The sequence below is a fragment of the Varanus komodoensis genome, unplaced genomic scaffold, assembly GCF_004798865.1.
Source record: "Varanus komodoensis strain SLA01 unplaced genomic scaffold, ASM479886v1 scaffold4, whole genome shotgun sequence".
NCBI classification, from domain to species: Eukaryota; Metazoa; Chordata; class Lepidosauria; order Squamata; family Varanidae; genus Varanus; species Varanus komodoensis.
The window spans coordinates 28,392,363-28,418,579 of NW_025335941.1; the positions used below are offsets into that span (position 1 = coordinate 28,392,363).

The following is a 26,217-nucleotide window of genomic DNA, read 5'->3' on the forward strand; positions in this document are numbered from 1 at the left end:
TTGCATTTCTTTTTCTTTGGGATGGTTTTAGTTGCTACCTCTTGTACAATGTTGCGAACCTCCGTCCATAGTTCTTCAGATCTAATTCCTTAAATCTATTTGTCACCTCTACTGTATATTCATCAGGGATATGATTTAAGTCATACCTGAGTGGCCTAGTGCTTTTCCCTACTTTCTTCAATTTAAGCCTAAATTTTGCCACCAGAAGCTCATGATCTGAGCCACAGTCAGCTCCTGGTCTAGTTTTTACTGACTGTATAGAGCTTCTCCATCTTTGGCTGCAGAGCACATAGTCAATCTGATTTCTGTGTTGACCGTCTGGTGATGTCCATGTGTAGAGTTGTCTCTTGGGTTGTTGGAAAAGAGTGTTTGCTATGACCATCATATTCTCTTGACAAAATTCTACGAGCCTGTGCCCTGCTTCATTTTGTACTCCAAGGCCAAACTTGCCTGTTATTCCAGTTATCTTTTGGCTTCCTACTTTAGCATTCCAATCCTCCATGATGATAAGGACATCATTTTTTGGTGTTAATTCTAGAAGGTGTTGTAGGCCTTCATAGCACTGGTCAACTTCAGCCTCTTCAGCACCAGTGATTGGGGCATAGACTTGGACTATTGTGATGTTGAATGGTTTTCCTTGGATTCGAACTGAGATCATTCTGTCATTTTGGAGATTGTATCCCAGTACTGTTTTTCCTATTCTTTTATTGACTATGAAGGCTACTCCATTTCTTCTGAGGGCTTCTTGCCCACAGTAGTATACCTGATGGTCATCTGAATTAAATTCACCCATTCCTGTCCATTTTAGTTCACTGATTCCTAAGATGTCGATGTTCAGTCTTGTCATCTCTTGTTTGACCACATCCAGCTTGCCTTGATTCATGGACCTTACATTCCAGGTTCCTATGGAGTATAGATCTTTACAGCATCGGACTGTCCTTTCACCACCAGATACATCTGCAACTGAGTGTCCTTTTGGCTTTGACCCAGTCGCTTCATTCTTTCTAGCGCTACTAGTACTAGCCCTCCGCTCTTCCCCAGAAGCATATTGGACACCTTCCGACCTGAGGGGCTCATCTTCCGGCATCATATCTTTTTGCCTTTTGGTACTGTCCATGGGGTTTTCATGGCAAAGATACTGGAGTGGGTAGCCATTTCCTTCTCCAGTGGATCACGTTTTGTCAGAGCTCTCTGCTATGACCTATCCATCTTGGGTGGCCCTGCACGGCATAGCTCATAACTTCATTGAGCTACGCAAGCCCCTTCGCCACGACAAGGCAGTGATCCATGAAGGAGAACTCAGATAATAGGTACCTACAGTTTCTTGTTAATGACAAATGTTTAGTGTTTCCTAGTACCAGCAGGTGTGATACTTGGCATCTAGCATTTTTCTGTACTAACATTCTCCAGACCAACCACCACTGCCTAATGTCCCTTAAAGCTAACAGTTCCGCTACACTGGCCTTGGCACCTAGTACTATTCAATACTAACAGCCAGATTATCCTGCTCCAGCCTCAGTTTCTATATTTACAGTGATGGTATGTAGTTGAAGCCTCAGCATTTATGGTATTGACTGTTTCTGTACTTATATGTAGGCTGATTACCCAGAATTTTTTATTTCTAATGACAACTGTATTGCCTAGCCTAGTCCTCCATACTGAAGTTCCCTAAACCCAGCCTTTACCTTGGTGCCTGGTGCCCTTTGCAAAGATGGTTTCAGCCAAATTGTCAACATTGACAGTTTTGGCAAAACGTGCTACTTAGCACATATGGCTGTGAAACAATCAATACAAACATGTTATTTGCTTGGTATATGTTATGTCTCTGTTCCTAAACTTTGTATCTTGATCAGGATCAGGCAGATACCAGGCATTGTTTAGTTTGGGGCATTTTTTTGTACCTGACTATGATTTTTCTCATGATCTTGTACTCTAGCATATCTTAGTAGAGGCTTTAAATTCTACCAGTTTGGTTTCAAATTCATAAGGATGCACAGGTTTAGTATTTCTATTTCCTCAGTACTTCAGGAGATAGAAGAATGTTTATACATCACATATAATCTGAGGGCTATAGCTTTTTTCTTCACATCCTATCCCTGATTCTCTATGGGTTGGAGCCATTTTTTTGCCAATCCTGTATGCCTGCCTTCTCCTACATGGTGCCCTCTAGACATTTGCAAGACAACTCTTTATCAGCCCCAGTCAGCATGTCAAATGGTCAAGGATAAGCATCTGCTTGGTGTGTTCCTTGCTGTTTTCCTTATATAGATGAAAAACAGTAATTGCCTTATTAGTGCCACTCCATATTGTGTGTCTTGCTGAGTCACTAGAGTGGAACTGGAAACAAAGTGTTTTAACTATAGCCTCAGTTACTGTGGCTTCCACTATCTTATTTTGGTAGTAATTTTCAATAAGTTCATATTCAAATTCTCTTTAAATTAGGGTTTCAAATTCAGCTTTTATTAACATCCCCACCTGTGGTTGTTAAGACTGGCAAAATTAACAAGACTTGCCCCTGATGGTACATTGGTTCTTTCATCTTAGTAGTATCCCTACTCCTACTTTTAGTAGGCTGGGACAAACATTACACTTATACACAAACAGGACTGACAGCTTTACTTCTTCATTATATCAATTCTGTTATGGAGCAGTTGTCTGCTTTTTTAGTCTTTAAGATTTCCCTGCTGTGTTCTGAACCATTTTAATCCATAATTTTTTGGTGCTCTTCTTGAATCTCCAAGGGCACTCTAGGAGAATCCTCTCCAGAGAATTGTCTAGGACTCTCTGTTTTTGTAACTTCCTTTCCTAAATGTGTTTCTTCATGAGACTTCATTTGATCCATACCCAAAATCCTTTATCCTACCACTGATTTTTTCTGTGGATGTATTATTTATTTATTATTCAATCAAGCTATAGACCATCTTTCATGCTCTTTTTTGCTGTATGCTCTTTATTTATTCATTCAACTTATATTCTGCTATACTAGTCCGAAGACCCTCCATATCTGCAACAACTTATTATGGACTATTATTAACACATATGGCAGCCAAATCACCAAGGAAAAGTGCATATGTATGAACATAGACTAAGCCCAAGTACTGGCAATCTCCTTTCCTATCCATTGCGCTCAAGGTTAAACATTTAGAAGTTTAAAACTGCAGCATAAAAGCAAATTAAAAAGCAATAGTGGTGTAAAAAATTAAAAATACAATAGCATTTTAAAAGAAAAAATGAAATGTCTAGGAGAATAAGATCGCTACTTGGCACAGAAGAGACTTCAATGTAGGCACCAGATGAGCTTCCCTGGGGAGCGTATTCCATAACTGAGGGGTCACATCACTGGTCCTGGCCCAACACCATAAAGAAGTATGGAGTTTCTCTAGTCAGTGGCTGAGGCCACAGAGTTCTAAGTTCTGGAAGTTTCTGAAATGTTGGTCTGTGTAAATATAGATCCTATATATGTGACTATCCTTTTCTAGCTGGCCCCCCATCTTTGGGATAACCTCCATGCTGAGGCATGCCTGACACCAAATTTGCCATCTTTTTGGTGCCAGGTTAAGACAGCTCTCTTTGAAAAGGCCTTTAAAGACCTCCCTGGTCATTCAGGAGTCTGACACAATTAGCCAGGTGCCTTTTATTTCTGCCCTGGTTTTTAAATTATATTTTATTGTCTTTTAATTTTTTTGTTACTTTATATTCATCTTTAATTCATGTTAATTTTTTTTCTATTGTATTTTATTGTTTTTACTACTTTGTTGTAAACCACCCAGAGAACTTTGGCTATGGTTGGTATTAGAAGTGTAATAGATGATGATAGTTACCTGTTGGTAGAAAAGCTGTGGTTGATGCTGTTGTTTCCATCTTGTTGTGATCACTGTTTTAAGGGATAGTAGCCCCATAACTTTCTTACCTGGTTTATAGAGACTGGGCTAGTAAAACTTCAGCTGAAAATGAAAGGAAGGAGAATGCTTCTGTGAAACCATGCAAGCATCCCATAATGTTTTTCCTTAATAGCGCACACTGGCTCTTCTTCCTTTCCATTTCCAATTTAACTTTTACTAGCCTGGTTAGCATGACCCTGGGTGGGAAGTTATATAGTTGTGCCATAATACTTTGATTTAAAATAGCAATCATAATGGGAACAGGAGCATTAACATAGCAACTCCTAAAGTAGCTAGGAGCCTTCTGTAGTTGACTCTCTTCGTCTTCTAATAGAAAATGCTACCAATGGCACAAAAGTTTCCATACAATTGTACCACTACCACCTGCATCGGGTGAGCAACATGATGTGTTCCAGATGTTATGGACTGCACCTCTTACAATCTCTTATGTCATAATCCAAAGGTTTTGGATAGGATCAGGTTTCCTTTCTCTGGCTACATTGTTCCTGACTTGTCAAGACATGCAGGATTCCAGAAGAAAAAATCTATTTGTCTTGTTGCTTTTGCCTCCCAATGTTGGCCAATTTATAGAAAATTGTGTTGTTACTTCTTAGTGGAACAGAGATCATTTATACAATATACGCATACCTAACTTGTTCCATTTAAGAATATCCACTGCCCATAGATTTGTCTCATGTTTTCAGATGCTGATGTCAGCGTTCTGCTGAAAGAAGGGTCTTTTAATGTGTTAAATGGCACTGTCCATACTCCGTACAAATGCAAGACGGATTTCAACTTCTAGTCTTCTCTGTTTGAAAGGAATACTTACACAGTTGCCCCTGTTAAATCAGAACATAGAACTTAGTGTTGTAAATCAGAAAATAAAACATAATATGTTCCAGTGTATAAATTTCTAGTACCACAAAAATCCATTAACTCAGAACTTTGAAAAGAGAAAACAAGTTAAAGTATACTGCTTAAATCTATCGGAAAAGTAATGTTTTGCTTTGTGGGTGTTTGGGGCTAGGATGCATTATGGAGTGCCAAAATTTTAGAAAAATGGTGTGGAAATGATAGCTCCACTTATATTTTATCTGGTGTGTGTCCCTCACCTAATTTTTTTAAGGGTGTATCACTATCCATTGTCTGTAAGAAGTATTTCAGGCTATACCTTATTTCTTAGTTGCTAAACAGAATGCTAGATTATACTAATACTTCCATTTATTACAGCTTTTATAGACTATGATCAGTTGCTCATGGATAAATACCCTGCACATGGTTCAACTGAGAAATTCCCTAATGATAGTTGTATGTTAAGAATTAATTAAGTAATTATCTTCTTAAAAGGTATGTTATCAACACTCTATGTTCAAGGTATAATGACATCCAGGAAGAGGAATATTTGTTAAAACCTAATATGACGCTGAATAATACAGTATAAGACCCGGGTGTCAGGCACACACACATTCGCTCTATAAGACGCACAGACATTTCCCCTTACTTTTGAGGGGGAAAAAAGTGCATCTTATAGAGCAAAAAATACAGTACATTATGTTTGTATGTATGAATGTATGTATGCATCCCTCTACACCCCGGATATTCTCAGAATTTCCCCAGCTTATAAAAAGTATCATTTTGAGGCAATTGTACAGGACCAGTAAGGATTGTTTTGTTTTAGATTTGATTATAATTTACCATTTAGATGAAAACTGATATTCCATGGTAGCAACTGATGTGTAAACAAAACAATCACAATTGAATTGTATTAAATTCTTCGGAATGTTTCAGCCAAAGGGCATAGATAGTACCAGAAATAGCCAGTGGTGTAGTTTGAACATAGCATTAAAACATTATTTAGCAGTAAATGAATGAGCCTGCTTTAGCAATAGGCTTGAGTACTCTGCTTTTCTCTTACCACCAGGAAGACAGTGAAAGCATCTACTTCTGATTTAAACTAAGTATAGTTTATTGTTGCAGCCAAACTGGAAAGTATGGTTTTAATAGGTCAAGATCAGAAACCACCATTCAATCTTGACTTGTTTTTTTAAACCATAATTTAAAATAACCTTACTTTGCTAGGTAACATGACAATAATTCAGAGTTATTTAAAACCAGGAAGAAGGCACTTTCATTGTACTCTTCTGCATGCAAAAAAGAGGTGAGGGTTAGGGTCATTTACATAGTGATTTAACATTACATCCAAGTCTATTTGAGTATTCAGTGTCTTGTTACCTAGCAAAGTATTAATTTATAATGATATCAAGGAAGTGTTGCAGAAATATCCCAGGCCTCTTTTCTGGAACATGGTTCCAAAGTATAGTAGTTAGTAATATTCAGTCTTGTTCAGTGTTCAAATATTTTAGAAAAGTTTTGGAACTTGTCCACTGAATCAGGCTAATTCTTGGAGATGAAAGTTATTGTATGATTGAACAAATTTATTTGATGAAAAATATGAAAACACGATCAGATATTTTAAATGAAATGAAGTGCAGGAATTTTTATTTTGTTCCTCAGGTTTCTGTTGAGGGGCCTCCATACTTCCACACTAGGTCACTTGCACCTGTGATCTTTCCTATCATTTCAACTTCATTGGTCTGCTGTCATGCTATCTTCCACTTACGCCATTAGAAAAATTGCAAGGATGGTAGCCTAGTCCTCTGTCATATGTGGAATGACCCAGCACAAACTAGAACTTAACTGTACTCATAGTTCTTGTACATCCCTGTGTTCTTTTTTCCTTTAATTTTAGTGCCTCATTCATATCTTATCCAGTGTCCACATCAAATAAACATTGGTACCTCAGCTCACGAATGCCTTGGTTCATGAACAAATTGGGTCATGAACAAAAATTTCATTAAAATTTTGACGTGGGTCACGAATTCCTCATTGGGGGGCGACCAAGATTGCAGCCCCCTCCCCCCCCCCCCCCAGTGGGGAGATGGCCACGATTGCAGTTCCGTTCATGCAGGGAAGGTGTGCATGATCAGAGGCACACTGCTGCACGAAAGACGGGCGCAATCTCGGCCATCCCCCCCCCCCACCAGCACGATCACGGCCATCTTCCCACCCCACCCCTGAGTGGGGAGATGGTTGCGATCGTGCTGGGGGTGGGGGGAGATGGCCGAGATCACGCCCATCTCTCCCTCCCCCAGCGTGCTGTTTGCGCTTGTCTCTGACTTCCCAAGTTCTCCTGTGATCACGCCCATCTCTCCCCCCCACCCCACAGCACGCCAGGATGAAGGGTGCCTGCAGGGATGACAGGCGCTATCTCGGTCGTGCTGGGGAGGGGCGGAGAGATGGCCGCACTTGTGCTCAGGGTGCGTGGGGGGAGATGGCTGGGATCTTTGTTGTTGTCACTTTGCTTCACATTTTTCTGATTTAAAAACTGGTTACAGAACGGATTAACCTTATTTACATTGAACCTTATGGGGAAATTTAACTTGGCTCATGACCAATTTGGGTCATGACCAGAGTCCTGGAACAGATTAAGTTTGTGAGCCAAGGTACCAATGTATAAGGTAGTATTAAATCATGGTTTATCCTTCTGCCTTAATTTACTTTGTTGAATCAGCTATTTTCATTTTTCTTGACTCTATTAGAGCACATCTTGATTGTTACATTTTCCCTGCATGTCTTTCTTTCATTCTCATCATCTGGTTCTGCTATTAATGTGCTGGTTTTGAGATATAAAGTCCTACATGGATCTCAGTACTTAAGAAAATAATATATTTGTCTATTCCTTAAGACCTTCTTCTGAGAGCCCCTCAGTCTGAATTTTGATGGATGGCCTTGAAAGAACCTTTTCAATGCCACCCCTCCCCTGCCAAGTTATGGGATGCGTAAACTAAGGAAGCCTGCCCAGCCTATATACTACTGTCGTTTCAGTTCCAGGCTAACAGCACAATCCTTTATTTGTCTGCTTAGAAGTAAGCCTATTGAGTTGAATAGGGCTTATTCTCAACTAAATAAATAATAAAATAAATAGGTATAGGATTATTAGCAGGCCTTTTAAGAACTTGGCATTTTAGGTATTAAACATATTTTAGTCTCTTAGAATGATGTTGGTATTAATTTCTGTATTTCCTGGTTGTTTCTAATCTCTAATACAAATGTAATTTGTATTGTGTTGTATTGCTATGCGTGTGGTTGGATTTTTTATGGTGGGTTGGCATTTTGCAGTTTTAATTGTATTATTCTTTTTAATTTCTGTTGTATGGCACTTATGAAAATCGTTTTATAGTGATTTAACAAATTTAAATAATAAACACAGCTGCATGTCTTACATTTTACTCTCATTGCTTTGGCTGTGTCACATGCTTCCTTTCAATATCCCATATCAACCCTAAATTTGTTACTACTCAAGGAAGGAAGGTATTTTTGTGTCCTGTCTATATTGACCCATGCATGCATAGTATTACGAGGATTCTCTCAAGAGTATTGCTAAGCCAGTGGAGGGGAACACAGCATCGGGTGAAAAGGCACAGTTTTGTTTATAGACTCTGAACTGAATGTATCACATTAACGAATCAGCAGCAAAGTTAGGAATTTTTAATAGGTTGCAACTTTTCTTTCCTCTTCAGGCACACAGACAAATGGCCTGGACTTTCAAAAACAGACTGTGCCTGCCACAGGGGCAATCTCTACAGCCCAGGCCTTTCTTGGACACCTTCATCAGGTAAGTATGCATTCTGAACTTGCCTGTTTAAGGAACTCTCTGGAAGGATCCTTTCTCTGTATAATGGAAAAGCAAGCCTACAGTATGAACAGGCACAGTATGGTTGATGTGTTATTCAAGTAACACATATAAAATGTGCCATGTACTTGAAATCAGGGTGCAGAAGAAAATAGAAGCAGTCAAAGCAATGAAAAAATAGTCTTCTGTCCCTAGATTTAGAGTCTTCTGGCTTTGTCTCTAACCCTGTATTGCACAGTATGTGTTTGGGCATTAATGGCTGCTCTTATCATCTGATGCCATAAGGTAAATAAAAGTGCACCCAATCTCATCTTAATGAGGAGCTCATTCAAAGCCAAGTTGCCATTCCCCAAAAGTCCCTACTTGTTGCCACCTCCTTATTTCCTGAGGAGGGGGATCCCTCAGAAGGACCCCAGAAGCTGATTTAAGGAGTCAGATAGGTTCATATAGGAGGTGCTGCTTTAGATACTCTGGCCCCAAGCTGTTTGGGGCTTCAAACACTGATCTTAACATCCTAAATTAGGCTCGGAGCTCAATTGTTTTATAGCTTTATTAATATTGCTTTTAGAAGCCTTGGAAATTCCTGATGAAATATGCAGGATAAAAATATTTTAATAATTAAAATATTTGTATAGTCTTATCCTCTCATCTGCCAACATTTGCTTTTGGTCCTGTAATGCCAGAATGCAATGAAATATTGAGTGTGTTTATGTGGATAAACAGAGAGGGCTGTAGTAAGCTGGTTAGTAAGCAATGATGCTGAGGTTGCACTTAGCCACTGAAACAACTGGCTAGGATATTTATTTAGTATAGAGATGTTCATGTGAGTTACATAAAACCCCGGTAGCTGAAGCAATGAATGGAGGTTGCATATCAACTGAAGCCAGATGTGCTCACAACCTCAGGATACAGAATTTTCAAAGACAGCAGCCCACAATTAGCTCAATCTCTCAAGTTCTTGATCTGGAGGATGAAATGGCAAAGCCGGTTCTTTTCTTTTTTCTTTTCTTTTTGCAAAACTAAGTGTTCTTTGCCATAATAGATATCTTCTATTATGGCCAATATCTTTGCCATAATAGAAAATACCTTCAAAAGTTAAAAGAGGTATATAGATTGGGAAAGGGAGGCCAAGTGGTGCTGTGAATATCAGCTCCAGTATGGGTGTAGGTTTTGTTAATGGGAGAAATCTCTAGTGTGAAAAAATGTTGAATTACGAACTTTTGAAGTGATTATTGTTGTTTTACCAGTTTTGTTTGAATTTGCAGTTCTGAATGGTAACAGGAACATGTTACGTTACCATACATGTGTGGCATTTTTACTTCAGATTGATTTCACAAGGCATTGTTTTAACTCTGTAATCAGAAAGCTTTTGCTTTGGAGTTCATTGAATTCAGGCCTTGATTTAAATGGGCTTTATGCATTTGTAACCTATACCTAAGAGACATTTGATCATAAGCTCATGCTACAAAAAGAGCTGAAATAGCCAAAAATGTACTTTATTAACCTATCCAATTCTCTAAGACAGCTGTGCATGGTACTGCCTTGGAAGCCTTTCTCTAATTAATATGGTTGCTATCTCAGAATTCTACTGGGCAGGCAGATTAAACTGGATTTTGGCACTGGAAATGCGAACACTTTTAGAGACAAATTGCCTGCTTAGTGACAGATGGCATGTTCATAATCTTATAGAATCCAAACCAGAAATGTAGGAAACATTTGAAGAGGCAACAAAATATTTCCTTGATTTGTACCTCTAAGTTAGTGTTCCTGTGTGGGATATATTGTTTTATTCTTAGCATTATGTTGCAGCTCACATGGTACAGAATATATGATGCATCTGTTTTGTAATATATTTTCATAAAAGGTGTGGTAATCGTGTCACACTTGACATGGTTCTCATCTGTTAATCTCATTTTGAGCAACAGACATGGCTCTTACATAATTCCTGTTAGAGGTTATCACTGTAAGCTGTGGAGGAGTTTACTTTTACATGTTGTTTTTATTTGTACATGTTTGAGTGTTGATTTTTTACATTAAGTGTTATAAAGAGCTGCTGCCATTTCTGGCTGATAATGGTCCTTCAATATGAAATAAGGTCTAGGGTGCTTTTTATTTCATGTTTTGTGGGAGCGTGGCAGTTAGGGCCACTTCAGAAGTTACTTTTCTTGACATGCAGAAAAGTCTGTATAATCAACAATGCAACAATCAACAAGGTATAAAAAATGTGTACCTTATAATACGTATATAGGTGGTTGAGGATTTGTCTCTCCCCAGGTTGTGGAGAAGCAGCTGTATTTAAAAAAATCTTTCTGTTAAGAAAAAGCATGTAAAGCAACATCAGGTTGTGGCTTAGATACAAGATTTAGGGTGCAAACTTTTGGCCTCCCTACATTTTTGTGTGGGATATAGGATTCTTCAGAGTTCTAGTACTGATGTTCTCTTGGACTCTGATGGCTGAGCTTCTACCCTGCCTGTACTTATAGCCATTGTGAAAAGAACTGTGCCAGCTGCCTCTCCAAGAGCAGAAATGTGCTTCAGAGAGAGGGTGAAAGGGCATGCTGGAGGTCAGGGAGAGGAAGAGCTGGGATGTCTACCAATGCCAATTCTTATCAGAACCCTAGCCTTCATTCCTCCACTTCTCAGGGGCTTTAGACAGCCAAATAATGCAATCTAGATAAAATGTTCAGGGGAGGTATAGAGAGACCTACTGCAGCACCTCACACTGACCCTTAGATGCACATAAACCTTCCAAGTTTGGAGTGTTCTATGTATCAAGGGCAAAAGCAGTAGGATTTCACCATTAAGTATTGCAAAAACGATGAGAAACATAATTGACAACCTTGCTATTGTTTAAATTTGCAGAGCCTCTGTGTAGCCTTAAACTTGTGTGGAGAGGAAGAACTGACTTTAACTTGTGTGTATTCTGTGGTATTTCTATTATGTATAGTAAATAAAAAGTGAAAATCTGCCTAAGCTGAGACTGTTCCTTATAAACTAAAAAGTTTGTATGCCCCCTCCCCACAATACTCCATCTTCAATCAAAGTTAAAATATAAACTGGAAGTCTTATACAGAGCAAAAATTTCAGAATACCAAATCTTTATGACTAACCAATACCCATTTGAAAAAACTTATGAGTGGATCTGAAGGGATTTGAACCAGGATCTGAAGCCACAGCTTGAAATTGGTTTGCAAGGCACATTTCAGTATTGTATGTAAGCTGACAAATAATGGTTTGGGTTCTTGCTCTGTCCTTGGAGATCACTGGATCAGTATTCAGTGATTCTCAGAAAAGCAGGAAAAGAAAGTCCCACAGCCAATATTTCCCTATGTCTTTGGAATACTAAGAAAGGCTTGGAGTGTAAGCTATGATCAGAACAAACCGTACTTGAGCATTTGGTATGAATCAATCCAATAAATATCCTAAATTATTTTTAAAACTTACTTTTAAGATGTCTTGTTTATTTAGAAAGCTAGAAACATTTTGTTAGCAGTTGTTTTATTTCTTTACAGTCCATTTATACACACACACACACACACACACACACAATCATTTTATTTCATTTTTATAGGTTCAGCTCCCTGGATCAAGTTTACAGGCTGCTGCCCAGTCCTTAAATGTACAGGTAAGGGTTTCTGTGCTTTTTGCATCTGCATCAGACTGATTATTTGCAATACTAGTGGTGATTCAGCAGTCATTTATTAATATTTTCTATACATTAGTACTGTTGATCTATTACAGTAGTTCTCATGTTGTGTTTCACAGCCTAGTCCTATAGAGCACTACTGTGGAAGCTGCCTAGAGCAGGAGATAATTAAAAATTGTCAACAGTGTTATAATTCATTCCTTATTTATGGTTTTTAAATCATTTAATAGCAAATATAGTTAAAATCTAAACTGGTTGTAGCTCTTTCTAAGAAACAGCTGACTGTTTAAGCTTTGTATGTTACATGATGCCCTGTAGCATTACAATCTCCTGATTACTTCCCTTCATTAAAACATTCAAGCAGTGCATCTAAGAGGGAAAGAATATAGTATTATTGTGAAGTGGCTTCATCCTGTATGAGTGTTAAGTAACTAGAATAGAGCATTCTTGAGGCCCCTAGAACATGCACCTAGTTACATATGATAATTATGAAAGGAGGAGATATAGTGACCTTCCTCTCTAAAAGAGAGAGGCTGAAAATTGCTTTGGTTGCCATGGTAAACTTTCAATCCCTGAGAGAGATGTTGGCAAACAGGCTATATCTCCAGTGCAGAATGTTTACAGTCCTGTGCTGTAATTATCTCTCAATGACTGGCAGAATTAATCAGAGCCTCTATGTTAATTAGCCAGCTCTGCAGTCCCCAAAACAGGTGGTGAAAAATATGCAAATCTATGCAGAATTTTAATGTTCTGCATAAGCAGTTTTAATTAGCACAAACCCCCTCTTCTTGTTTTTCCTTTTCATGTGTTCTCTTGCTTGCATTTCCTCCCTCATGGCTACACCAATTTGTCCTTTTAAACAATAGTTTTAAATAAATGAACTGTTCTTGCCTATATAAATATCAACTTCGTATTAGTTAAGATACCAAATACAGTGAGGGTTTCTTTTGCCCCTGTTGCAATTCAGTATATAAGCTTTCCCTAGCAAGTAGTTTAAGTTGAAAGTTCTATGGTGGCTAGATATATACAGGGAAAATGAACTTCCCTGATTCACAGTTTCCATGCACCTGAGGATGATAGGCTTTCCTGTTAAAAGTAGTATTGGGAAGTGCCACTTGTGATAAGTGAGGAAGCCTTAGATTGTAGAAATGGATTCTTCTTTAACACTAAATTGGGAGTTGCTTAATATGCCTGGGGGATAGGAGAAACCAGAGGTTCTGTATGTTCAGAAAGTTTCGCCAATTGAGTGGCCTTTTTAATGTGATTGTGGCTTTTTTCCTTTTATTTTGATATGTCGTAGTATTGCTTTAATTGAGATGGTAATAAATCAATCTCCTTTCCATAGCTTATAGTTACATTTGGAAACAGTGTCTTAAGGTATGCTGGGGCTTTCCTGTTTTACTGATTTAACTTATTCAAAAAGTGGAGGGAAGCTGTTTACAAATACACAATGGCTATATCTCATTAATATCTGTTTTTCCCCTCAAAACTATATATATATTCCTTTCCTAGTCTAAATCTAATGAAGAATCGGGAGACAGTCAGCAGCCAACTCAGCCTTCGCAGCAGCCTTCAATACAGGCAGCCATACCCCAGACCCAGCTCATGCTGGCCGGAGGACAGATCACTGGGGTAAGATGAGCCCAGGTGAATTGTAATGAGTCACCATCTCATGGTGTTGTATTAGCCAGTCAACCAGTTAAACGGTGATAAAGTGGATTGTTGCAACATAACTTTCAAGCAAATGTGGATTGAACTATTATATCTTTGATTTATTCTTGTCAATCTCTAACCAAGGTGTGGAGCAGAGACCACTTTGGGTGCTCTGATAATTCGTATTTGAACAGAGAACAGAGCAAGTCTCCTTTTTCTTTTCCTAGGCTCTCTTATTCAGTTATGTAAATTTAGATATACTGTAGTTTGGTTCAATTTACTTCTAGGCCTAATTCAGAGTCCTGACCGTGGTATCTTAAAAACCTATACTTCTTGATTCTAGCCTGTTTGGAAGAATGCTTCTCCCTGTATGAATTGCCACAAACCTTGAGACTGTAGCAGAGGGCCTTATCCCTACACTATGAGAAAAGGTTTCATCTGTGGCAAAGATGCCACTTTTCCTTTTGTAGTGCAGCTTCATGGAAATCTGCCTGGGAAAGTGCTGTTAATCCTGACAGTGCTGTCTTTTAGAAGTAAGGTAAACATCTTATGGGTTAGGACACCTTTCCTTATATTTCTTGTCACTGGATTTAATATGTTTCAATTATAGGCCAGGGTTCTTTTAGTCTTTCTTTCCAATGTGGTAATATTGAGTGACTTGTCTTGAGTGGAGGCTTGCCTCAAGAAAGATGGCATATAAATATAGTGATAAATAAGTATGTCCTATTCTGTCAGACAGTGGCTCTTCCCTGCAAATGAGTAGAAGGATGACAATAGAAACAGGAGTTTTAATACGGCATATTGATTGAAGCTGTTGATAAATTAAAGCAAATTTTTTTCTTACATGCTATTTGCTGTGAAAATAAGGTCTGTCTTGCTTCATAGTTGTGTTCTGCTGTGACCTGTCAGAGTTTCAGTATTGATACATTTTTGCTGAAGTGAATGATATGGAAACTTTTTTTCTTACATTGAAGAGAAGGTAGTGTCTTTGTGTAGATAAAACCTTGATCTTATATATGAATCTCAGACCAAACAGTTAAACAAGTTTAGCAAAGTGTAATTGTTAATGTGATTGGACTCTTTGGTTCGCCCAAATTGTGTTTTTCATATGCAAAAAAATGTGGTTTCAGATTCACAATGGAGAACTCTTTATGTAATCTATCAGTGTTTGTTCAGTTGCAAAAAAATATGTTTAGAACTATTTGGAAAGTAAACTAATGTGTCACTTCTGCCATTTTAAAGGTTTGGGACACGAAGAGGGAAATTGTAGTCTTTTCTGTTTAGTTTGATCTATCTAAGTAGGATGTCAGCTGTAAATTAAATGACATATTTTGAATTTAGTCCTATTCAGAGGAAGCTGCTGTACAAAGTTTTATCCAAGTTCCATGCACCAGCTATGTTCAATGGCCATGTGTCTGTACTAATGGTAGATTCCTTATATAAAAAATAGTTATTGATTTCCATATGTACTGGCAATTTACTGTAATCTTACTATCATTCTCCACGGATTTTACTTCAAATAAATAAGTGTGGGTATACAGGGAAATTATTAAAAATCTATCCAAATTTATTCTGTATCATTTTGTTGAACTGCTCCTTGCTTCATTAAGACTATATCCAAGCTAGGGGTTCTCTCAATACAGAGAATGGGAAGAATACTCATGTATCAGAAAGAGTCTGATACCACCTGTTTCACAGAGATAATGTGTGTTTGGCAACTGGCAGAGATGTTCACCTACCAGTTCAATCCTATCAAAACAAAAAGGCAGACGGAAAGAGTGGGGGTGACTTGGAGGGGAACAAATGGTGCACATGTTCCTCAGCTATATCTTAAGGCATAATGGAGATGATGGAACATGGCAGGGATTCATGCTAATGTGATGCAGCTGGAGTATTATCAGTTTGTTTGGTAACCACAGCCAGTATTGCTATTTCTCATTCATCTGGCTAATCGCTTGTGCTTCTGGTGGGTGTAAATTTCCTTTCAAAGCCTGTCAGTGATGGCTTGTTCTTTTTGCTTGCTTTTTCCTGTCAGTGCTGCTGCTTTCCATTGCTTGCTTAATTTTTTTTTGCATTAGTCTTGAAACAGAACCATAGAGAAGCTTCTGTAAGCCCAGTGGTACTGATGGTCACAATGCTTGTGTCAGTATAGTTTTGATTATGTAAAATTAGCTGTATAGGTTGATTTCTTTCTTACCTGGTATATAGAGCTGCTCCTTTTATATAGGAAGGCTTGTTTGAGAGAAGCTGCTCAGGAATAAAAGTAATGTTTGCAAAAAGGGTTTATTCTTCATGCCATTAAGTTTGTCTTAAAACTTGCTTCTAGCTCACGTTAACACCAGCCCAGCAGCAATTATTGCTACAACAGGCACAGGCACAGTTGCTGGCAGCTGCAGTGCAACATTCAGCTAGTCAGCAGCACAATGCTGCAGGCGCCACCATCTCAGCTTCTGCTGCAACGCCCATGACACAAATCCCTCTATCTCAGCCGATACAAATTGCACAGGTAAGTATTATCCAAATTGTTAATAGCTTTGATGTATTTTCTTTCTGTCTGCCCACAGAACAACTGAATGAGGGTCCACTAAGCATTGTGTTTTAAGTGCCTTCGCTACACAGTCTGTTTGATTGTTTGACTTTCAAAGGCTACACATCCTTCCTATGGAAAGTGATAACTTTCCTTTTATCAAATATAGACATAACATTCACACTTAGTTCAAATAGTTCATGAATGGATTTGGTGTTTGAACATGCTTCCTCCACTTCTGCTCACACACACTGCTTAGTTTCCTTACTTCTTAACTTGTGCAGTGAGCAATCTGCTGCAACATCCAAACTGGGGAAACAGTGATTTAGACATGCTATTTTGTGCCTGTAAACCATAATTGGGAACCATGGTTTGAAGTGGTTTCTAATTTTGGTGTGGTATAAAACTGTAGTGAATGCAAACCCAGGAGTGAGAAAGGCAATCAGAGTGTGCAAAGGGACAGTACAAGCAAGATGCCGATTATCAACGGCGATTTACAATGAGACTGAATTAGGCTTGCTTTTCTGGGAGATTCTAGATTCAAGCCAGTTGAAAATTAAGAACTGGTATAGTATTGGAATTCATCTAGGAGGACCTGCTCAATGGATAACTGGCCCAACTTCATGGGATTGCTGATAAAAATGAAGAAGAACCATGTAGGCTCCTCTGGCATCCTTGGAGAAGGGTGTTATTAAAAACTGCAATCTATAAATTAGTTTTCTTGAGGTATTTTCTTAATCATTTGTTTGTTAAACAGAGTCCCACTTTGCGTATTTGAATTGTTTATGTAAGCAATAAATAAATGATTGTTTTAGTAGAGGTGTTCATGAGTAATTGAACTGACCAGCTTTCTGCATAAGAGGCATTACTATATTTTAATTAACTGATTTTATGTACACAATTTACCTGAACTGTAGCTGTCCCAAGTAAACTTGTGTGGGAATCATAGGGACCATTGAAAAGTTGTTAGTTTTTGAACTGTTATATCAAAGAGTTTTACATAGTTTGCAGAACACAGCAATGTGGGGGTAGGCCACCTAAAACCCTCCAGCTGTTTTGGACTACCAATTCTATCAGCTCCAGCCACAGTGGCTAATGGTGAGGAATTAGGGGAATTTTTATGGATAATGGAATTATGGATTGTGGGAGGGAAGCTCCAGTGGGCTGCTTTTGTTGCATCTTAAGGTTCCCTTGCCAGGCCTACATGGTTCATCAAGATGGCCCATCAGTATGACTTCCAGGGTTAATTCTGTGATATGTAGGTAAATATGACCATTGTAAGAGTTTGGCCACTGCTCAAACACCATGTGCTTGCATTTACTTCCTCTCCCCCATTATAAATACCCCCTTATAGGTAGCATCAGGAGCATGATGCTATAGCTATAAGCCTCAAGGATTTTACAACAGAAATGGTGAGACCCCATAATCTCCTATCTAGACTTTCCCTTTTATTCAGAGTTACTAAGATTTTTCTGCCCCATGTACTGAGTTATTGTTCATTGTCTTATAGAGATGTACTGTATTTAGGAAATAAGGATTTTGGATCTTCCTTCTTTTTCAAAAAGTTGTGTTTTGTTTTTGAAGGAGAGGAAGTGAATGTTTACTTGGACATGCCTTAATTCATTTTGCTTCTTGAAGGATTTGCAGCACCTGCAGCAGCTCCAACAACAGAATCTCAACCTGCAACAGTTTGTGTTGGTGCATCCAACAACCAATTTGCAACCAGCACAGTTCATCATCTCACAGACACCGCAGGGGCAGCAGGGTGAGCAAGACATTTCTAAAAGGACCTAGAAAGATTTTTATATCAAACTTCTCTTTTTTCAAGAAAAAAAAATCATTGCAGGGATGCACATGTCAGAGGTTTTCAGTACTCAGATATGCATATTTTAGGAGGAAACAAGTATGATAATTTTGTTGGGATTAGATGATAAATATGTTGCTGTGCAATTCCAGAAACCCTTCTGTTTGAGGAAGGGGGCTGGACAGAATAATGGTATTATCAATTTGTTGTTGTTGTAACAACACAATTGCTATTATTGATATAATTATATCAATTATTGATTATTATTGATATAATACAGTTGGTATTATTGGTAGGTTCATATTTGGAGGATGAGGAAAGCACTTCCAAGCAGTCTTGTGGCAGCTGCATTTTTCTGGGCAGTACAAAGCTTAATTTCCTTTCTACTGGTCAGTAGCTTTACAGGAGCATCACCTATTTCAGTTTTGGCCTATTTGAGTTTGGCTTAATGATCTCCCATAACTATGCTAAAATTCCTTTCCCTACTCAAGTTCAGTTGCTTTTTGGGGAAATCACATGCCTGAAATAAATTTTAATCCATGCTGGGAGAGGTTGTATGTATAGTACATCTAAGGAAATGTACACAGTATGCCTACAAGGTGCTATATTGCAGTAAATCATACTAATCAATAACCTTTAAGTCAATTTCCTTCTTATTTTCTCTCTTTCAGGTCTCTTGCAAGCGCAGAATCTCTTAACACAACTACCTCAGCAAAGCCAAGCCAACCTCCTGCAGTCTCAGCCAAGCATCACTTTCACCTCTCAGGTCAGTCTTATTTCTTTTTAGCTACTTAGGAGAAGTAGGTTGGAAGGATTCAGGCTATGGTGTGTGGCAAAAGTTGTGGATCTGGTTCTTCTAGAGCAAAAGTGGATATTCCTCTCTCTTGAGAGATCAGTGGCAGTTTCTAAATAAATGTGCAGTTTCTCTGTTGCAGGTTATTCACAGACTACATTTTATATTACTATGAAGCTAATGGAAAATGTATTAACTCACATTTAAAAAGCTATGATAAAATAAGTTCCAGATATTGTTAGAATTCATATCATACATTCACACATACTGATTTGCATGTGTTAAATAATTAGTAGAGGTTTTTTGCATTGGCCAAGTTTGCATGTAACAAGAGGCCATCATGGGTGAATTTCTCCATGGGGTTACTTGTTGCAGTGACAGCAGGCATTTTTAGTATTGGAGCTACAGCGGAGATATATTGGAGCTTGTCATTAAGTGCAATTTTGGTGTGGGTGCATTGTTAGAGTGATTAACAAGCTTCCCAGAACCCAACCCATAGGCTGTGTTGGGATTAACCCTCCCAACAACCATCCCTTTTCAGATCCACACATAATAAAAAAACCACTTTGGTTCACATATTCAAACTGGTGCAGCAACAAATAGCCCTTGAAGGAAATTCATCCATGGTAGCTTCTCATTATGTGCAAACCAGATCAATATCTCAAACAGTGCTTTTCAATAGAAGGCTGTTCACATTCAGAGAGATTAGTTACAGCTGTTGTCCCAAATCTGTATGTTCTAGAATCATGTTCCACTTCATAATAGATCAGTTCATATAATGAAGCAATGATTGTGGTATATGGTACATGCAGGCAGCCATTTTGAATATTCATTGCCCAGCTTTGGGTTATTTAATCCCACATAACTCATGAGTCCTGGGTTTGCATAACACAGCAAGTTGTGGATGGGTATTGAATTTGTAATCCTAAGTATGCTGTAATCTACTGAGGTTTAATTAAGTCCCACTGAGCTGTTTTGATTGTGAACTAGGTTGGTGTCACCTCTTGCCATTCTTCAGACTTTCTCTCCCAACCCATTTAGGTGCAAGTCAGCCAAACTAGGAGAGCTTATGATTATTTAAACATGACATTTCTTGATTCATTCATTACATTCTTAGCATAATGAGCAAGCAGGGAGAAAGTAAACTTTGTTCCTGAACAGAAAAGTGAGAGTGTCAAGAAACTGCTATTTAGGAATTGCCCTGTTGAGTAAAATCCCATTATAGCAAATTCCATTTGATAATATTCTATATTGTAGGTGGTTATTTTGGAAATGTTTATAAATAAAATACAGTACATAGCCATTATTAATATTAAGCATCTATTGCAGACGTTATAAACTATGAATGTTTTAGAAGCATCATTATTTTCATGAAATAAAACCATGAGTTAGATTTACATTTGTCTTCCTATTCTTCCTTTGCTTTCTCACATTTCTTAGCAGCCAGCAACCCCAACACGCACAATAGCAGCGACCCCTATTCAGCCACTTCCGCAGAGCCAGTCAACACCAAAGCGAATTGATACTCCCAGCTTGGAAGAGCCCAGTGATCTTGAGGAGCTTGAGCAGTTTGCCAAGACTTTCAAACAAAGACGCATCAAACTTGGATTCACTCAGGTAAGATTAAAGGCTTAGGATCTCTCTAGCAGGGTTACTCTCACCAGAATTGAAAGGAGCTCTGTCTTTGGTCCCAAAAAAGAATCTCCTTGTTTAGTTTTTATTAATATCTGCAGAAGAATTTGCAAGTATCCATATGTGCATGGATGCCTGCACATGAACACATAGACACAAATATACTGGCAGAATCCAGTTGCTTTCGTTCCTCTGAAATTGCTGGATTCAAAGCATAGCTGCTTAATTTTCATAGTTAATCATGTTTTGAAGAGGACCCATTCTGGATTGTCCTCAGGTGGGCTGTGGACACTCCCAATGATGAAGTTCCTTTGATGAATGTCCAAGTACTCTAAATGTGCTGTGGAGCTGAAGATGAGAAGGAAAGTGCATCCTGACCTTTTCCATTGGTCAAGGGACCAAGGACCACTGGAAGGTTGCCTTCCAGGAAGAATGTCATAGCCAGGAAAAAAACATCCTAGCCCCACTAGAGAAAGAGCCATTCTGAGAAGATGTTTTTCCACTCCAAGTCAGAAATAACATTCAAATTTTATTGCCAGTTTCTTTTAGACAGCAAAAGGGAGTGGTAAGTACACATTAACCCCTGCCACTGGTTAGCGGATTTTATCCTGCTACATTGCTGTCCAAAGAAGGCCACAAATGAGAAGAGGCCCACCTAGCCCCAACTGTTTATTTTTTGTACACCTGTTCTGGCATTATCAAACTCAACTCCTTTCTCTCTTTCTATCTCCATTGCGATTTCACTGTGTCTTTTGTTTGTGAGCATGATTCTGGTTATTGATGTGAACTGCTTTTGGAGTCAATATTTGTACAAAAATATAAAATATAAATAAAATATATGTGATAAAATTATAATGTTTCAAATGCTTCATATCCATGGTAACTTTTTTCCTCTTTCCCTTCTTTGAGCTTATTTCTGGAGGGGAGTGAGGAGTGTTACCAGAGATATCTGACCTTAGTAGAAGCAGTGTTGGGACTATGAAAGCTTTTTTGGACACGTTTCAGTGTGTGTTCAGCCTCCACATGGACTCTGAAATGGGGCTGATTAAAAAGAGCACACAGCAAACAACCCTAGCTGGTAGATGCATTCATAGAAACAGAAACAGAGCGAGTCAGAAAGGGTCTCCCGGGCCATCTAGTCTGACCTCTGGCACCAGCCTAGCTCATCCCTAATTTTGATTCTGTGGAATTAACTTCAAAGAATGAAACTTGTTTTTTTTCTTTTTAAAAGTGGGTTTGTTGACTTTGGCTAAAGTTCAAACAGCTGGATATTTAGGACTGTACACTTAAACCATTGATTTCAGTGTCTTAGGCACATTCAGGCTTAATTCAGGGACTGAGATCTCTCTCATGCTTGCACTCTTTCATTCCTCTGTCCCTTCCTTTACAAGCTCTCAATTTCTAAAAAAAGTCAGTGTGGCATAGCAGTAAGAGCCTTGGATTGGCACAGGTCTAGTCTCCACTAAAGAATAGGTAGGATGTAAATAAAGAAATACCATATTTTTCACTCAATAAGACGCGTCTGACCATAAGACGCACCTAGTTTTTAGAGGAGAAAAACAAGAAAAAAATATTCTGAATCAAATGGGCACATAATCATAGGCACATTCCCCATCACTTCCCCTTGGGCTGCACATCTGACAGACTTACTGCACATACATATTCACTCTATAAGATGCACAGACATTTCCCCTTACTTTTGAGGGGGGGAAAAAGTGTGTCTTATAGAGCAAAAAATACGGTAAATGCTTGAAAACCCATATAACACTTGATCATTCTTTGAAAAACAAACGTAACCTTTGCTGTAGATATTGTTTATCATAGAAGTATGTGAATGTATATCAGTTCCTTGGTAGCATTAGTGGGAGGGTGCTATTATGTGTCATGTTTGTTTCTAACAGGCAGCTGGTTGGTCACTGTGTGAATGGAATGCTTGACTGGATGAACTTTTAACCTGATTCAGAATGTCTCCTCTAATGTCCATTATAGATCCTAAGTGTCCTTACCTACTGCATAAAGCTCATTTGGCCCATTGGTATGTCCAGGAGCTCAAGGCCTTGAATTGAGGTTTTGGTTTGAAAACTTGTAGGAAATTCCACAAAAAATACAACTGTAATCAAGTCATGAATAACCATTGTGGAGTCCATGATGGTGACAAAGAGGGATTATTTTTCTGTCATTATCTAGTGGCCTTCAAGTTGGTTTTCTGTAGGATCATTAGAATTCACATGTGATTTCTTTGCTAGGTACTTCAAGAACAACATTTGTTCATAATTGCCTCAGCTTGGACATAGGAGTTAACAATAGTGCAGTCGCAAAATGTATCTATAGAACCATTTCATCCTCTTGATATGGTTGAATTCCAGTATAGCCTGAGGATCTGGACAAGATTCTAAGAAGGGTCTAGTTCACCAATTGTTTGCTCAAACTTTGTTCTGCTTTATTAAAAAAGCAGGGTGTCCAAGTGGATAGATAAAATAACTAATGGTTTGTTAAGAGGTGGAGATCACCTAAAGAAACATGGGACCCAGAAGATCATCTTCATATATTTTCAAGATACCTTTCCTGTCTTTTCACTGCACTGTATTGCAATGTGTTCAGTGGCTAATTCCACTGTTTAAAAAGCAACCAATTGAGAAAGAAATTTGAATTGCATTATACAGAACAAGAAAAATCAGTATGTTTAAGTCCTTCCATGCTGGAAGATGCAGAAGAAGATGAAAAAAAAAAAAAATCAGAAAGGTTGGCTGTAACAGGTAGACTTTCAACTGGCTGTAAAGAGCCAATAAAGAAAATCTTGCCAGGATTATGCCCTTACTTTTAGTGCCTCCAAGTCAGATCATTGTCCATCTAGCTCAATACTGTCTACATCGGGGTGAGCAACACACAGCCTACAGGCCACATGTTGCCCCCCATTTGCTATCTTATGGCCTGAGCTCTGTCCTCTACTACACCCCAGATTTTAAAAAATCAATGTCCAGGAAAATGGTATTCATAGCTGTTGCAGAGTTAAAATGCGTAGTGCTCTGCAGAGCCATGGAGACCCCCCCCCTTGGGGATTGAAAATGGCTCCATACATCTGGAAACAGCCCATCCTTATTCTGCTCTAATTGGTAGTAGCTCTTCAGCATTTCAGGCATGAACTTTTCCAGCCCTACCTAGGGACACCTGGGATTGCATATGTTATTTATACTTATAAAGTTTGTGTCCTACTGCAAGTGACAACAAAGCATAAAAAGAGCCTCTTTTCTGAATTCAGCGGAAGGACAGGATTGTACAGGAAGTGATGATTGTTTAAGAATCCTAGTCACAAGCTTTTTAGGGTTTTAAAGGGAATACACAGCACTTTTACTGTGCTGAACAACAGCCAGTGAAGTGGATAGAAAGCAGGCATAATGTGCTGCAAAAAGGAAGGGGAGGGAGGGAAGACCTGGTTCTGATAAAATAAATCTTACTTGTGTTTTGTACCAGTAGAAGTTTCTAAACAGCCTTGAGGGGCAGTTTACATTGTACAACCTGGAACTGCAATAGCTTTCATTGGCATTGTTACTACTTGATATATTTATTTATAATATATTTTATTATGGTAAAAAATCAAAAACAAGCTGGCATTTGTCAGTTGCACAAGTATTCACCCCCTTTGCTGCAGCATGCCTAAATATATGCGAGATCTGACTAGAATTTTGCTCTCCTGCACTTGCTAGATTTCTTTCCTGCACGAGGCTAGGGAGTGAGCCAAGCCAAGATCAAATCCAAAAATGCTTGGGAATGTTCATGAACCCATTCTTTGTCACATTTGTGAAAGAAGAACCTCCCTTGCACAGTGGGCATGAGTAGCAAGCATGTGTGCACACCAGCCTCTTAGACTCGCTTGGACACATTTCCTACAGAACATACACACACACACTTTCACAAAGTGTGACTGAGACTGAGAGTACAGAGAAAGTGGGCCAAAGTTCAGGGAGCTATGCCAAGGAACTCTAGTGGATTCCCACTCCCAAACTAGATTTCACACACATCACTAGGTGCAAGCCACTGACTCCAGAAGTCATATACTACGAATAGTTGAATGGAATCTATGTGCAATTTCTGTATAATATGATATCAGATGCAAAGCATCTGTTTCTGGATTTCCCAGACTTTGTTGTAGAATATATCTAAATAAAACAGCATTATGAAGACTAAGGTGCTATCAAAAGCAAGTCTAGAATAAAGTAGTGCTAATCAGGGTTGATTTATATTGTTAAAAAATTCCAATCTATGAAGATTCCCTGAAGCATCATTAAATTCATTATTACAAAATGGAAAGAATATGGCTCAACCACAACTCCAGCTACAGAAGGCCATCCGCCAAACCTCAGTGATCAGGTAAGAAGTGGTTATTGTTAGTTATGAAGGAACTGGAGAGATCTGTAGATATTGGTAGAGAAACAGTTCATGGGACAACTATCACTTGGGCCCTCTACAAAGCTGGGCTTTATGGAAGAGTGGTGAAAAGAAAGCCACTGCTGAAATAAACTTATATCAAAGCCCACTTGGAGTTTGCAAAAAGGCTTTTGGGAGAGACAGCAAACTTATGAAAAAGGGTAATCTGGTCTGATGAGAACATCATTGAACTTTTTGGGCTTCCTGAAAAAGGCTAAGTATGGCATAAAGTGAACGGTGCTCATTGTCCTGAAAACATCATGTAGGGGTGCTTTCCTTAGGTAGGGACTGGAAAACTGGTCAGGATGGAGAGCAAAATGAATGGAGCTAGACACAGGACCGTTCTAGAGGAAAATCTGTTGCAGTCTGCAAAGGACTGTGGATGAGGTTCATCTTCCAGCAGGACTGCGACCCTAACCACACAGTCACAGTAACTCTAGAGTGGTTTCAAAACAAGAACCTGAATGTTTTAAAATAACCTACTTGAAGTCCGGAGCTCAATCCCATTGAGAATTTGTGGCAAGATTTAGAAGTTGCTGTTCACTAATGGCCCCCATCCTACCTGGCAGAGCTGGAGCAATTTTTCAGGAAGAATGGAAAAACAGCTCCAGAATCCAGATGCACAAAGCTAACAGAGACTTACCCAAGAGGACTTACAGCTGTAATTGCTGCTAAAGGTGCTTCAAGTGAGTTTTGACTCAGGGAGTGAATGCTTATGTAACCAATACATGCCATTTTGTCATTTGTTTACTTAACATTTATGCTGCAATAAAATACTTTATACCTTCACAGTGAAGTACTTTATGAAAATGGTAACAATGCCAATTAAATCATTTTCTATTCCAGGTTGTAACATAACAAAATGTGGAAAAGTCAAAGGGGAACCATAGAATATGTTGTGGTAAATTGTAATTATGGCATATTTGGACATGCCAGTGCCAGAAATAGGTACAGTTGAGAATACCAGTCTTAGGCAATATATTCCTGGACAGTTCTCCTACCTGATAGTACAGCATTGCGGGGGTACCCCCAAATACTGGATATTTCATTTCTCATTTCTGAAAGAGGAAATTGAGTAATAGGAAACCAGGCATCATAGTATTTGCTTAACCATTCCGTTCTTTGAGGTATATACGTAATTAGTTTTTAATGATAATGATTGC

General features: G+C 38.6%; 1 protein-coding gene across 5 annotated transcripts in view; it reads left to right on the forward strand.

The window, feature by feature from the left end:
- The window catches only part of POU2F1 (POU class 2 homeobox 1), a 114,239-nt gene that overhangs the window by 69,857 nt on the left and 18,165 nt on the right, over positions 1 to 26,217 (forward strand). For 4 of the 5 annotated variants that reach the window (XM_044442355.1, XM_044442358.1, XM_044442359.1 and 1 more), the window contains exons 3-9: positions 8,462 to 8,556; positions 12,146 to 12,199; positions 13,733 to 13,852; positions 16,200 to 16,379; positions 18,039 to 18,165; positions 18,876 to 18,970; positions 20,438 to 20,614. In XM_044442355.1, the coding sequence (XP_044298290.1) occupies positions 8,462 to 8,556; positions 12,146 to 12,199; positions 13,733 to 13,852; positions 16,200 to 16,379; positions 18,039 to 18,165; positions 18,876 to 18,970; positions 20,438 to 20,614 (848 nt within the window). The remainder of the gene's footprint in view (positions 1 to 8,461; positions 8,557 to 12,145; positions 12,200 to 13,732; positions 13,853 to 16,199; positions 16,380 to 18,038; positions 18,166 to 18,875; positions 18,971 to 20,437; positions 20,615 to 26,217) is intronic. The other variant, XM_044442356.1, reaches the window with a different exon arrangement.